Source organism: Lutra lutra, chromosome X, assembly GCF_902655055.1.
Source record: "Lutra lutra chromosome X, mLutLut1.2, whole genome shotgun sequence".
NCBI classification, from domain to species: Eukaryota; Metazoa; Chordata; class Mammalia; order Carnivora; family Mustelidae; genus Lutra; species Lutra lutra.
Genome location: NC_062296.1, coordinates 16,138,264 through 16,151,783, shown reverse-complemented (window position 1 = coordinate 16,151,783; position 13,520 = coordinate 16,138,264). Strand labels below are relative to the sequence as shown.

Genomic DNA, 13,520 nt, shown 5'->3' with positions numbered 1-13,520 from the left:
CAATTGTTACTCTTTAATATGCTTGGTGGCTACCTGAAATGTGTCGCTCCTTGGGCTCGTCCAACACAGAACAGTCCAGAGCTCTCTCTGTGAGCACAGCAAAGTCACCATCTTAAGGTGCCAGACAGGACACCTGTAAAGAGTGTTGAATAGAAGGGGCGACGGTAAGCATCTTGTCTTGCTTTCATTTTATGTACAAGAAGTACGTCAAGTATTTCTCCGCCAAGAATAACTGGCAATGTAGATTTGTGTAGACAAATTTTTAGCAAATTCTTTCAATTTTTCCTCGGAATTATGATCATCAAATGTTCCTCCTCTTTTTATGTTAAAACAGGGGGCCAGTTTTTTATTTATTCAATCTCAGCTTCAAAAAGAACCTTTTCACCTGATATGTAAAAAAAATGTTCTGGCTCCTAGAAACGCATTTTCTTCTGGTCTGTGTGACCGAGGTCTGCCTGAAGGGGGCGCCTGAGCCGCGGCCGGAAAGACTTGCTTCCTGGTTCTGGGCAGCGGGCACAGCTGGCCTCTGCGGGGGCAACAGGCTTCTCCAGCACTCGGTTCCGCACCGCACACAGCTTCTCGGGGGGTCGGGCTGCTGCAGGGCAGTGTGGCCAACAGCCCGCCAAGGCCTGTAAATGCCCTTACACCTCCCCGGGGCGGTCAAAATAAGTAGATCGGCCTTCTGGCCGGACAGCTGTCTGTGCGCACCACTCCCAGATCCCCTAGGGGCGGATGTCCAGAGATTTCCCAGGGGGCACCTTTCTGTAAAGTCCCACCTGAGAGGCACCACAACGTCACTGCCATTCTTGTTTCCGGGCGCCTGGGACAAGGTCAGGATTTTAACCCTGGGAGAGTGGATTCTTTTCCCTGGCGCTCTCTCTGTGCCCTGGGGGTGCCTGTCCCTTGGCCGCGGTGTCTCCCTGGGGGATCTACCTCAGCTCTGTGGAGAGACGTGGGTGGGTTCTGACGTCAGCACAGGGGAGGCATTTTCTGGGCAGCTTGTGTCAGCCATGTTGGAGACGAGGCCGTCCTTGGTGGTGTCTTGAGTTCTGTGAGGGACTTTGCTTACGTCATTCTCTCAGCACTGGTGAGGGGACTTGTCTTTGGGTGATCACCTCAGTCCTAAGTGAGGGACGGGGGGAGTGGTTCCTGGCTCTCGGTTCAAGCTCCGTGAGGGGGATGGTTCCTGGGGTGCACCAGCTCAGCCCTCGGATTCCTGTCCCTGAGGGCTTCTACCTCAGCCTGCGAGAGACTCGCCTTGGGGTGTAGCTCAGCACGAGGGGGCATTTTCCCGGGGTGCTCTGTCTCAGCCATGGTGGGGCTGGGCTTCTGTGGTGTTCTGCTGGTCCCTGGTGGGGACTCTTAGTCCTGGGGAGACTTTCGTGGGGGCTCTGTCCCCTCCTATGGGGGTGCTGTTCCTCCGATGCTTTAAGACGATTGGGAAGCTGTCCCGGGGGGCTCCGTCTGAGCCGGGCGTGGCCGGGAGAGAACTTCACCTTGGGTGCTTGCTCAGCACTGGGGGTTTGGGCTCTTTCTTGGCGCTCCCGCTGCATCTGGGGAGCCGAGACTCTTCCTCAAAAGGTCCATCTCTGCCCAGAAGGGGGGTTCTCCTTGAGTGCGCTCTCCCAGCCTTGGGTGGAGGGTTCCTTGGGCTGTTGGTCCCCCTTATGGAGGTGGGCTGCTCTTCCTCCGCTACCCTGTCTCAGCCGTGGCTGGGGGGCATTCTGGGGGCTCCGCTCAGGGGGTGCATTCTCCCTCGTGTGGTCTGTCTCACTCAGCCTTTGGGGTGAATTCTTAGTCGGGGCTCTCGTGCACTTTGGGGTGGTTTGCTCTTGTTTGGATGCTCTGTCTTAGCCCGGGGTGGAGTAGTTTCCCTGGGTTTCTGTATCTCAGTCTCGCAGAGGTTCTATCTAACCTTCTGTGGGTGGCCGTGGTCATCCAAGTGGGAATCTGGGGCTGACAGTATATGAGAGTTGGTTGCCCTCTATACTCTGAAACACTTGCTATAGGGCGTCTGGTGGGTGTGCAGGGGCCTCTCGTTATGTCTACATGTGCATTTTGTACTGGTTAATGTGCGTTATGGCTCATGTATGTCTTTTGAAGAGACATTCCAGGACGTGCATCCACATCTTACTGAGATATCTGTAGCTTTAAAATTGATTTGCTGTTCAACATATATTTATATTTATACATATAACTTAAAATAACATTTTCTGTGTCTTCTGCTGATCTGTTTTGTTTTGTCACTCTCTTTTTTGAGAGAGAGAGAGAGAAGGCATGCACACAAAAAGCAGGGAGTGACAGAGGGAGAGGGAGAGAGAGAATCATAAGCTGGTTCCCCACCCAGCACGGAGCCCAGCTTGGATCCCAGGTTGGGGCTCAATCTCACCACCTTGAGATCATGACCTTATCCAAAGTCAAGTGTCAGATGCTTAAGTGCCCTAAGTCATTGCCTTCTTAGTATATTTTTGATGCACCGAAATTCTCAGTATAATTAAGTCTAATTAGTCGATTTATTCATCATGGTCAGTGCTTTCATTCTTTTTTAAAAGCTTTAGCTTTTAAAACCATGAAGGTAATATCCTACATGTCCTTCTAGCTCTCCTATTCATGGGAGATCAGTGTTATATGGACAGGAAGGGGATCAGGGCAGAGGTGCCATTCCCTGCAGGGAGCAGGAGGACTTACTGAATGGACCACAGAGGCTTGAAGGCCCCGGTGTCAGCAATCTAGCACCCGCTGTTTCCAGAGTTATGTCTAGACTCCCTGTCCTGTCTCACTGGTGTATCCACCCACCCTTGCTCCAACCCCACAGCGTTGTCATGGCTCCTGTGTCTGCTGTCTGGCCATGTGCGTCTCCCAACCTGGTGCTTTTGCCTAAATAAGGTCTCAGCTATTCTAGGCCCTTTGATATCTATATACTCTGTAGTATCAGCTCATGAATTATCCTTAAGATTAACAGGGAGATTTTAAAATTTATTTTTATTTATTTATTCACTTATTTACCTATTTACTTATTCATTTATTTACTAGTGCAAAAAGGTGCTTTTATTACAGCACAGGGACAGGACCTGTGGGCTGAAAGAGCCGTGCTGGGATTGCTAGGGGTCACTGGTGATACAGTTTCTAGTTAGTGGGGTTTAGGGATAAGGTAAGCCTCTAAGGAATTTGTGGATGCTGAGAGCAAGGTCTCCAAGACCTTGCAGGGCTAGCTACTGTCAAGGTAAGGTTAGTCCCTATTGTTTGAGCAAAGCGTTAGTCATGAGACCCTTTAAGTGTGTGTCAGTGGGCCACACGTTGAAACAGGGATGTTAGAATATCATGGGCGTTTGTGGTTATCAGAGTGAAGTGACACTGACTGGAGCAACTCTTCGTTGGTAAAACACTTAAAAAAAATATCCTTGAGGGAGTTGTAGTGGTGTCATACCTGTATGCGTCAGGGATTTATCAGGGGGCTGCAATTTGTAAGGAGACCTCCTTGTCGCCTCGTTTCTCTTGCCTTTGCTCTCTTCATCCAGTCCGACCGACATTCCACGTGGACGTTCTTGCGGCTGTAGGGTTGGAGTGGGGCATTCTCCTCTACCCGTTTGGAGTCTCTGGCCAGGCCTAGGATGGCGGCCCACAGAAGAGGTTCCCAGGAGAAGGGCATCCCACCGTGGGTAGGTGTTTGCCTGCACAGCGGCGCCTTCGCAAGAGCCTAAAGACTAAAGACTAAAGATTCGATCCACTGGTGAGGAACGGACAAGAAAAAAGGGGCTTGGGCAAGGACTTTAAATGAAAATTTCTTACATTTAAGCATGATGCAATAATAATTCTGGGCAGAAATGGCAATAAAGACTTAATAATGAGTCTTCCCATCCACATGGTATGTATTTCTCTCCATTTACTGAGGCCTTTGATTTCTGTCCATCAGGTTTATATTTCACGGGTAGTGCTTCAGCACACCCGTGGTTAGCTTTATTCTATGGGTTTTGATTTTTTTTTTAATTTGTAAGTAATCTCTTCACCCAACATGGGGCTTGAACACACAACCCCAAGATCAACAGTCCCACCATCCACTGACTGAGCCAGCCAGGTGCCCCTTGATGTGCTTGACACTGTTCTAATGGTATTTTAAATATCTTTTTCTAATCGGATTGTTATTACACAGAAATACACATGTTTTTGATTCTTGCTCTTGTATCCAGTAACTTGGCTATTGTACACTTATTAATTCTCGGTATTTTACATCCTTTCGGATATTCTACATATAGAACATGTCCACTGTGAACAATGACAACCTCAGTCCTTCTTTTCCAAAATGTATACTTATTATTGTTTACTGACAGTTTTCAGTTCTTCCGGTATGTTCTTGAAAACACAGCAGACACCATGTCTTATTTAAAACTCAAGAAGAAAGAGTTGGGCATGTCACCATTAAATACAGCTCTTGTGCACATTTTGCAGGGGGTGGGGGAGGGGGGAAGATAAGCTTTCTTAGGTTAAAGAAGTTGCCTTTCATCCAAAGTTGCTGAGGATTTTTACTGTGAATAAGCATCCAGCATCAACCCATTTATTACAATGGCGCTGTGCTTTTTCCCCGGTTTTTGCTGTTTATGTAGCACATTTCACAGATAAATTTTCCAGGGTGAAACCAGTCTTCCTTCCAGCAATAGACTCAACAACCCCATGACCTTTAGGGTTTTTTTTTTTAATGTCCTGTTTAATTTTACTTGCTAACGAGTTGTTCAGGAGAGAGATCTGGGTCTTTCATTTTCCTTTTCTTCCAGTGTTTTTGGTAGATGTTAGTAACACATTTATATTGGTGTCACAAAATGAGTAGGGAACTCACACCCCTTCTTCCCTTTTCCGAAAGAGTTTGCTTAAGACTGGTATTATATCCCCCCTGAATGTTTGAAAGACTCCCCAGGAAAGACTTTAGGATGGAAAGGCTCGTCATTTGGTACTAAACGATGTACCACATACAGGGGTATTCAGATTTTCTGTTTCTTCTTGGTGACTTTTGGAATGTTTCCTTGTTCTAGGAAAGTGTCTATGTCGTCTCAGTTTCCAAATTTACTATAAAGTCATTCTGGGTGTTCCCGCTGTCTTTCACAGAGCTCCCTTCTGGATACAGGGCTCGGACTCCCGCTTGGTGGCCAGTATTGTTAATCTGTGGCTAAGTTGTCCTTGATAATCATGCCAAGGAGCCATCTTGGTCTGTTCAGGCTGCCATAGCACCATGGCAGAAACTGGGAAGGTGACAGGGACAGAAATGTGTTGTCCAGAGCTGGGGAGGCTGGGACATCAGGACCAGGCTACCAGCACCAGGGCGATCTAGGGAGGTCCATGGCCTAGTTCAGGGTCAGGCGCCCTCATTCTGCCCTGTGGGAGGGCTCGGGGTCTCTGCAGCCTCCTTTCTGAAGCACTAATCCAGCTCAGGAGTGGGCCACTGTCTGCACCTCAGCACCTGCCAAAGGACCCGGATGCCTCCCGATATCAGCTTCCCTGGGGGTTTGGATTTCAACACAGGCTGTTGGGGAGACACAAGTGTCAGAACACAGCATAGCTCTCACTATAGCCTTTTTGCCTCTTCCTCCATGGACAGACGTCATTCATTTGCAGCAATGTTTCTTTTCTAACAGAATGTGAAGTTGTAAGCTTCCCCCCACCCCCATTTCATGTGTCCCACAGAATCAGTCATGTGATGTTTTCTTAGAGTTCAATAGTGAGTATTGATTTAGAAGTATGTTACAAACTTTTGGAGTACCGTTCGTTGTGTTGGTAAGAAGTACTTCTTTAATTTCAATTTGTTTGGATATCATAGTCTACATGAAATTAAGGATTGGGGTTTTGGTGTCACCATTGCCAATGTTTGCCTGCTTGAGAAGAAATTATGTTCTGATTAATGAATACAGGATCCTATGGGAGGCCATGGTCAAACCTATCGGGGGTCGTATCTTTCAATCTATGCATTTGCTGTCTGGGGCCTGAGCCGAGGAAATTGGCACATTCTGCTTGATGCCCCCCGTAGAGCAAAATGATTGTGGAGGTGGACATGTGCACAGAAGGATTCCATCACAGCAAACCTGAGGACTTCTTGTGGGAGTGCTACAGAAGGATGTAACCTTATTCTTCTGCTACACAGGACTTGAGTAGCAGGTAACTGAGGAGCCCTGGCAGCCACTTTGCAATCATGAGGAGGAGCCAGAACTCGGATGACGTGGCTTCAAAATGCAGAAGAGAAACCTGGGGAAGGGACCAGGCCCTTGGTCATGTTATTGGTACAGGCTTCAGCTCATTTGATGCTAACCTCCACTTAGCTGTTGGCTTCTTGTATCATTTTAGCCAAAACAGGAGAGGTTTATGCTCCTGCAATTGAAAGCACCTTATGCAAAACAGTGTTCATGGTGGCAAGCAAAGGAGCAAACACAAGATACATTTGGGAATGGAAGAAATTGTACCAGCTGGCAACAAACACTTTTCACATTCAGTATGCCCAAAGTCTGGCTTCTCCTCATAAAATGGCAATGTTCTTGCTAGATTTGGATCTCAGTGTGAAAAATGCCCATTTGCCAATGCTCCCCCAGGGTGCACAGGCTCCACTTTTCACAATTCAGAGCCTGCAGAGCAGCTGTGAGAAGGAGAAGGGCTCATTCTGCCCTTCTGTAGATGGGTGCCATGGAGGATGCCAGGAGGGAAGCCTGAGAAACTAAAGGAGGGGCGGTTCCTGGGCTGGACCGGACTCAGCTTTGAGGACGAATCAGCCTCCTGTGCTGCTCAACCCTCACGTGCTCACATTAGTCCAGGCCCCGACCATCAACATTTCTGGTTCCAGTGCAATGATAATGTTGCATGTAAGGGGAGATGCAATGAAACTTTTGTAGTTAAAATGTTACTAAGGAAGTTGGCAGGGGGCGATAGTTCTCAGAAAAAATGGATTCACACCCAGCAAGGTCAGAAGACACAGACAGATAAAGAAGCACGTCCGTTGTGGGATGAGGGAAGTAGCTGCAAGCCGACCCCACTGCTTTTCCACTGGTGGCTCCTGCTTCGTGGTTCCTTGTGAATGTGGGGAACACAGCTGTTGGGGGCTCAGGCCACGGATTTCAGTGTCCCTCGGTCCTCCTTCTGACCCCTCTTGACGTGACCTGCCCCTCCCTCATCTCGTCGCTTTCGTGAGATGGTCCTCTGCCGAGTAAAGGCATTTTGATGAAGGATGGTACTGCAGGCTGGGGGCTAGTGAGGCAGGAGAAGGCACCTGCGCCTGGCCAGCCACCCTTCATGGGAATCTTTGCACTCGCTGATTGCTCCTGAGCCCCACACCTACCCTTCCTTACCTTGTATCCAGTTTTTGCCAGAACTCTGCCTTTGTTGGGGGAGTTTCTGAGAGCACGTGGCCTCCTGTTGACCCCAAGTTGGCCGCGGGCTATCGGAAGGCCCTCATCCCTTCCCCTGTCCTTGAACGTAAGTTCCTCTCCGTTGTGGGAGCTGTCACACGGTTCCAGCTTCAGAGGGAGTGCTGTTGGGCCCATCTGGACAGTGCCTGGGATGAAGCCCACGCAGGCGACTATATAAACTTTAAGGGTCCTGCCTGGCAGTGTGCAGATCTCCTCGTGGGGCCGCCCAAGACCAGCCTGGTATGTATGTTCCTTGCTTCTTAGACCCGCCAGGACCCAGGAGGAGTGGCCTGCCTCCTTTGTGGGCTGTCCTTATCTTCCCTGTCAGGGGCCAGTGGCTGATTTCACCCAGATGCTCAGCAGTGAGCTCGCAGGGGCCAGAGGCCAGGTGAGCAGAGACATGGGTCTGGACCTTTCTACAGGGAGGCCACTCCTAGTCAGCAGAGGAAGCAATCCAACTGTGGGTGTAGGCAGAGAGCCCCCAAAGGAGCCACGTGCATGCTGAAGAAATGCCTGGCTGATGGCTCAGGACACATTGTGGAAGAAGGAAGGTACAAGATTGTAAGAGCCGGTCTGGACAGTTGGAATGCTTGCATTGTTTCTCACGTTTTTCTTTAAACTCCAGTTAGGTAACATAGAGATGCTATTAGTGTCAGGTGTAGAACTGAGTGATTCCACACGTCTGTGCAACAGCCGGTGCTCATCACACAAGTGCCCTCCTTCATCCCTGTCACACACATGTCCCCAAGCCCACCTCCCCTCCACGACCCTGAGTTTGTTCTCTGCACTTAGGAGTCTGTTTTCTGGTTTGCCCTTCTTTCCCTCACCCCGTGGTCATCTGTTGGTTTCTTAAATTCTGCATGTGAGCAAACTCGTTTGCTGTTTGCCTTTCTCTGACGGACTTATTGTGCTTAGCATTCTGCTCTCTAGCTGCACCCACGTCATTGTGCATGGCAAGGTTTCATTGTTTTTGACAGCAGAGTAATATTCTGCTGTAGACGTACGCCGTGTCTCCTTTTTCCATTTACCAATCAGTCACCAGTCTGGCTCTTCCCAGAGTTCAGCTACTGTCGGCGATGCTGCTGTAAACATCAGGGTGCAGGTACCCCTTCAAATCAGTATTTTTGTGTTCTTTGGGTAAATACCTGGTACTGCAAATGTTGGGTCATAACGTAGTTCTATGGTAGCGTCCTGAGAGACCTCTGTCCTCTTTCAGAATGGTTGCTTTTTTGTCATTAATGGACCGTGTTTCTTGATGCTCCTCAGGAAGTGATGAGTGATAAAGCAGAGGAGTCCGCTGTTGGGCCCAAAAGTCAAGTGAAACGTTCTGGAAAATCCATCACTCCACCTCCATTTAAGAAAAGGCTGAGCATGCCGCTGCTGTCAGTGAGAGAGGAAGGAGAGGGATCATCCCAGCCTGGGGACTCAGCCGTGTCCTCAGAAGATGGTGAGGATGCCCTGCCCGTCCTCCCCTCCTCTCCCTGACCTGGCCCAGGGCAGCCCTGCCTCTGGCTCCTCCATGCCTCAGGGTCAGTTCTGATCAAGGTCACTGGCTTTGGGTGAGGCTGCCATTAATTTCCCAGCCACACTGGACCAGGTGATCACTCTGTCCTTCATGGAGACATTCCTGGCTTCCCAAACTCTGCATTCTAGAGATTTTCTTCTCCTTTCTGATCTCCTTTCTCTCCTCTTAACACTGTCACCATTCCTGAATCCCACCGTTATACTGTCCCTCATTCCACACTGCCTCATCACTCAGCAAGCGGCTCCAGAGCTTCTGAGCTCGTGTCCTGCTTTCCCACCTGAACGTGTGTAGCCCATTTGTTACCGTGTACCCAGGGTGACCACATCCACACAGAAATCAGATCATCACATGCATATCCTGAAACCCATCATTAATTCCCCAAGTACTCAGAACAGAGTCTGAGCTCCTGACGCTGGTCTCCAGACCTTGCACCTCCTGACCCTGCCATCCTCTCCTGCTATCTCGTGTCCTCTCTGTGTCATCCTTGCTCTCTCTGTGTCTGACCCTTATTCTGTGGCCCAGGCTTGTCCCCTTGCACAGGCAGTGCACGGCCTTCACGGCAGCCAGGCCGCCTCCGTGTGTGTGCACGGGCCGGCTCTGTCTCTTGCTCCTGGCTCTGCCCAGGGGTCACCTCTTCAGACCGCCCTGCCCGACCACGCATCATGGAGGCCTCCTCTCCCACTCTGGCTCACATCCCTGCTGACTTCTTCCTAACACAAAATCAAACCATGTTATTCCCTTTGCCCATTGTACATGTACTCTCTGATGTCCATAGTGGTTATAACTTCCAAAAGGAAAGGGTTCTTCTGTCTGGTTCACTGCTGATCCCCACTCTTGGCTTGATGCTTGGCACAGAGGAGCATGAGTGAATGAAGTAGATGTGTCAGACTTGGAGTAAAAAAAAAATTATCTCCTGAGACCAAAAAAAAAAAAAAAAAAAGCCAGATGAGGAAGATCATTTACAGACTGGGATCTCTAGTGATTTAGTGCCAGCATCAGGCATCGTGACATCAAGTGACACGTTCAGCTCTTCTCCTTGTAGAGTGCATCAAGGGAACACTGAATCCTGAGTCCCAGGGCTCTGTGAATGTTTGTTGATTAGTTGTATTGTCCAAATCTGTTTCTGTGTGCATGCGTAGTGACAAGAATAGAAGAGGCTTCTTTGTTGTATTGTTTTTCATGAGGTCAAATTTTCAGTACTGATACATCTAGCTGGTGTATTCTCCTGCTGCGAAAAGAAGTATTAGAGACTGTGAAGCACATGGATGTGTGTATGGGGTTGCTGAAATGCACATCATTGCAGCTCCTCATTCAGTGAGGTTTCCAGAAGCACCTGTCATTCCCAGTATGCACGGGGCGGGGAGGGGAAGTGGTCGATCCCCACCTGATGGCTTCTGGTCAAAATCTGATCTCCAGAGCTTGTGAGTATGGCAGGAGACGGTATTCCACACAATTAGATTCTTTGTGTCCTGACTTAGCCAGGGTCAACAAGGGTGGGCTGATTCACAGACCTGGTAGTGATGCACTGGTGGGAGGAATCTTTCCCAGCTATCTCTCTGCAGATGAGCCCAAGGGCACAGCAACGTCTGTGTGGGAAGATGTGCCAGATCAACTGCCAATACCAGTGAAAATCAATATGGATATAAAACTGCAATTGAAGAAGGAAATTCGATATTTTGAAGGCAGTAAGTAGAGTAACAATTTCTGTCCATGAAACCACAGGAAGTCTTTCCCATTCTCTGATCCAGACTAGATTCCACTGACCTCATCCTTTGCCAGAACTGGGTTTTCCCCATTAGAATGGTTCCTCTTTATTTTGACTGAAATGTCCCAGTAAACCTTTTTCTCTTGTTCTTTTGTATTTCTTAATTGGTTATTGTGTACTAGATTCCGTTGGTGGATATATTCGGATGTCTGAAAGTAAGGATGGAACGCACAGGTACTCTGTAACATTCTAGCCCTTGAATGATCACTGAGTCTCCAAGACTGAGTTCTGTCTCCTCTTTGTACTTTAGAAATACTGAAGGGTTTTTTTTTCCCTAAATATCTTCAGAATATGAAAAAATCCTCAAATTGCTTGAGGGAGTGCAAGGACCTCCAGAAGTACAGAAAAAATTTGCTGTATATGCCATGAAGGAAGCGGCAAGGTGAGTGTAGGAGGAACTGTACAGAATGTTTCACAGAGGGCCAGTGGGCTGCTGGGTGAGGGGTGGGTTTGGGCCCTGCCTGACTTTTCTCAAACCCTGATCCTCACTCAGAGTTCATGTTGTCTCCACTTATTTAGATTGATATTATCTGAGTCTCACTCATTCTTGCAAGCTCAAGGAACCTTCTGTTCACACCCAAGTTTGAGGTGGGCCTTGACCTTGAACGGGCACTCTCTGTATCTACTGGATTGTCCTGTACCATGCAGATGTGTTTTCTGTTCTCCTGTAAACTGAGCTTCTCTTTGTATTTTCCACAGTGCGTCCTACAACATAGGTTCTTTGGGTATCATTTGGTTAACGACTTGTCTCTTTATTTTCAGATTTAAAAGAGAAGGCTTAATAAGTCACCTTGAGAAGGTACTAGAGAAAATAGAATGCGACCAGTTTCTCAACAAAGGTGATGGCTCCCCAAGCTTGTAATCCCATTATCGCAATCATCAATGAGAAAGCAGAGCCAGTTGGCTGTCCTGGAATGCAACCAGATGTTGTTGATGCCTCCTAGCATGATTAGCTAAGAAATTGTCTTCTTGGGGCTAAGGAAAAGCGTTGCAACTTTCATGTTATAAGTTTCTGTTAGTAAAAGTTGGCCTTTTGCCCTAAGTGTTTTGTCTCAATGGATTGTTTGTTTGTTTTCCTTCTGAAGTGGGGGACACTGTTTAGTCATGAGGGTACACTACATCCTAGGTTCTCTGCAGGTCACAAGTCTGTATTTGGTATTTATTATCATCTTCTATACCAGCCATTTCTTTTTCTTTCTTTCTTTCTTTTAAGAGAGGAAGGGCCATGAGGAGCAGGAGGAAAGGAAAAAGTATATTTTTAAGCAGGTTCCACACGTAACATACATCCTAAGGTAGAGCTTGATCTCACAACCCTAAGATCATGACCTGAGCCTAAATCAAGAGTCAGTTGCTTAACTGACTGAACCACCTGGGCACCCTGGTTTTTTTTTTAACTTTATTTAAGTAATGTGTACCCCCAGTGTGGGGCTGGAACTCAGAACCCTGAGATCAAGAGTCCTGTGCTCCACTGACTGATCCAGCCAGCACCCCATACACTGTCCATTTCTTATTTGTTTTACCTGAGACAGCCCCTCAGCTGGTCATGTGGCTTGGCCTGAGGGCACGATGATTCACCACTTACTTACTAACATACCTGACCATTAGATGTCCTGCCTGAACTGAGTTGTTATAATATGCCTTTGACTTCAATCACCAAATGACAGTGCTGAGAAAAACCCGAACATCGTGGACAGTCCTCCTCTGGGTCTTGCATCATGGCAGCCCTGTGTCCTTACCAGTCAGGTTCCATTTCCCCACACTGTGCAGGACCCCCATGTTTGCCTGATGACTGAGGGAGAGGCGCAATCCAGCCTGAACCCTGGGCAGTGTCGCTGTCACTAGATTGCTGACAGTCAGTGAATGACCCATCTTGAAGTTCTTGGTGCCCCAGAGCTTGTAGCTTCTCCTGAGTAGTGGATCATGAGTGTTTCCTCCAAGCAGTGCTACTGGGGGGAACATGTTGCCAAGCACCTCAGATGCGCCAGAGTCGGCTTTGGCTTCTTACCATCCTTCTCACCTCAACCCCACAGCCACCTTATGCGGCAGCAGCCACAACGCCCAGTTAACACCTGAAGAAACTGAGCCCCCAGAGAGCATGTCCTTTGTCCAGGTCAGATAGCTGGTTGGAAGCTGAAGTCAGGGTTGACCCCAGGCCTTTTTGATTTCCTGTACTGCAATTGAACATTTGGGAGGGCTCCTCCCCTCCCAACACCAAGTCACTCTCATACACCAGCAGGGTATCTGAGAATTCAACTCAACGCTGACACAATCCACCCAGAGCTAGAATCAGATTCCGCAAGTTAAGGGTTCTGTCCTCCAAGACTGCTCCAACCCCCAGTTCAGATATGAGTTGCAAGCTCCAGGCTGTTGTCTATGCTTCTGACTGGCTATGGATTGGAGATTCCAATGACCTCCTTAGGTTTGGTTAATTTGTTAGAGCAGCTCACACAATTCAGGGAAACAATCGTAAGTTTCAACCCTCTAATTGTGTAGTTAGTCCTCCTGGCAATCAGCCCCTGCCCTTGGGTAGAGTCCAAAAGTCACCTTCATTAATAAGACCCTTATGGCTCTGAAGTGTTCTTAGGAACTGTGGATGAGGATCAAATATATATGAGAAATATATTTTAGTCACTGGAATGACCAAATATACATCCATTATCAATTATTACATTGTACTAGCTGTCCATCACTCTATTTCCAATGATCTTGAAAATGGTGCAGTACCACACCTATGCTTCAAAAAAGGGAACCTGGGTTCCTTATTAAGTTGAGATCTAAACATTGAAAAGTTTGAGGACTTTGCCTTTCCAAGGGAAGAAGGGCATGGCAAGACCCCCTTTCATCTCCAAGT

General features: G+C 48.1%; 1 protein-coding gene across 3 annotated transcripts; it reads left to right on the top strand.

Moving 5' to 3' along the window:
- Positions 1-758: 758 nt before the first annotated feature.
- LOC125091814 (cancer/testis antigen family 45 member A10-like) lies at positions 759-11,699 on the top strand. 3 transcript variants are annotated; one of them, XM_047715809.1, is made up of 5 exons: positions 759-830; positions 8,646-8,826; positions 10,467-10,589; positions 10,958-11,051; positions 11,432-11,699. In XM_047715809.1, exons 2-5 carry the CDS (start codon positions 8,652-8,654, stop codon positions 11,529-11,531), a joined length of 492 nt encoding a protein of 163 aa, XP_047571765.1. In that variant the 5' UTR covers positions 759-830; positions 8,646-8,651; the 3' UTR covers positions 11,532-11,699. The 3 variants fall into 3 exon arrangements, with proteins under 3 accessions (XP_047571765.1, XP_047571764.1, XP_047571763.1); XM_047715808.1 differs by lacking the exon at positions 759-830 and adding an exon at positions 7,532-7,619; XM_047715807.1 differs by lacking the exon at positions 759-830 and adding an exon at positions 7,637-7,767.
- The last annotated feature ends 1,821 nt before the right edge of the window (positions 11,700-13,520 follow it).

Coding starts and splice junctions, on each gene's coding strand:
- LOC125091814 (XM_047715807.1), top strand. CDS start 7,732: ATGCTCAGCAGTGAGCTCGCAGGGGCCAGAGGCCAG. Junction 7,768..8,645: donor TCGCAGGGGCCAGAGGCCAG/GTGAGCAGAGAC, acceptor GATGCTCCTCAG/GAAGTGATGAGTGATAAAGC. Junction 11,052..11,431: donor GCCATGAAGGAAGCGGCAAG/GTGAGTGTAGGA, acceptor CTTTATTTTCAG/ATTTAAAAGAGAAGGCTTAA.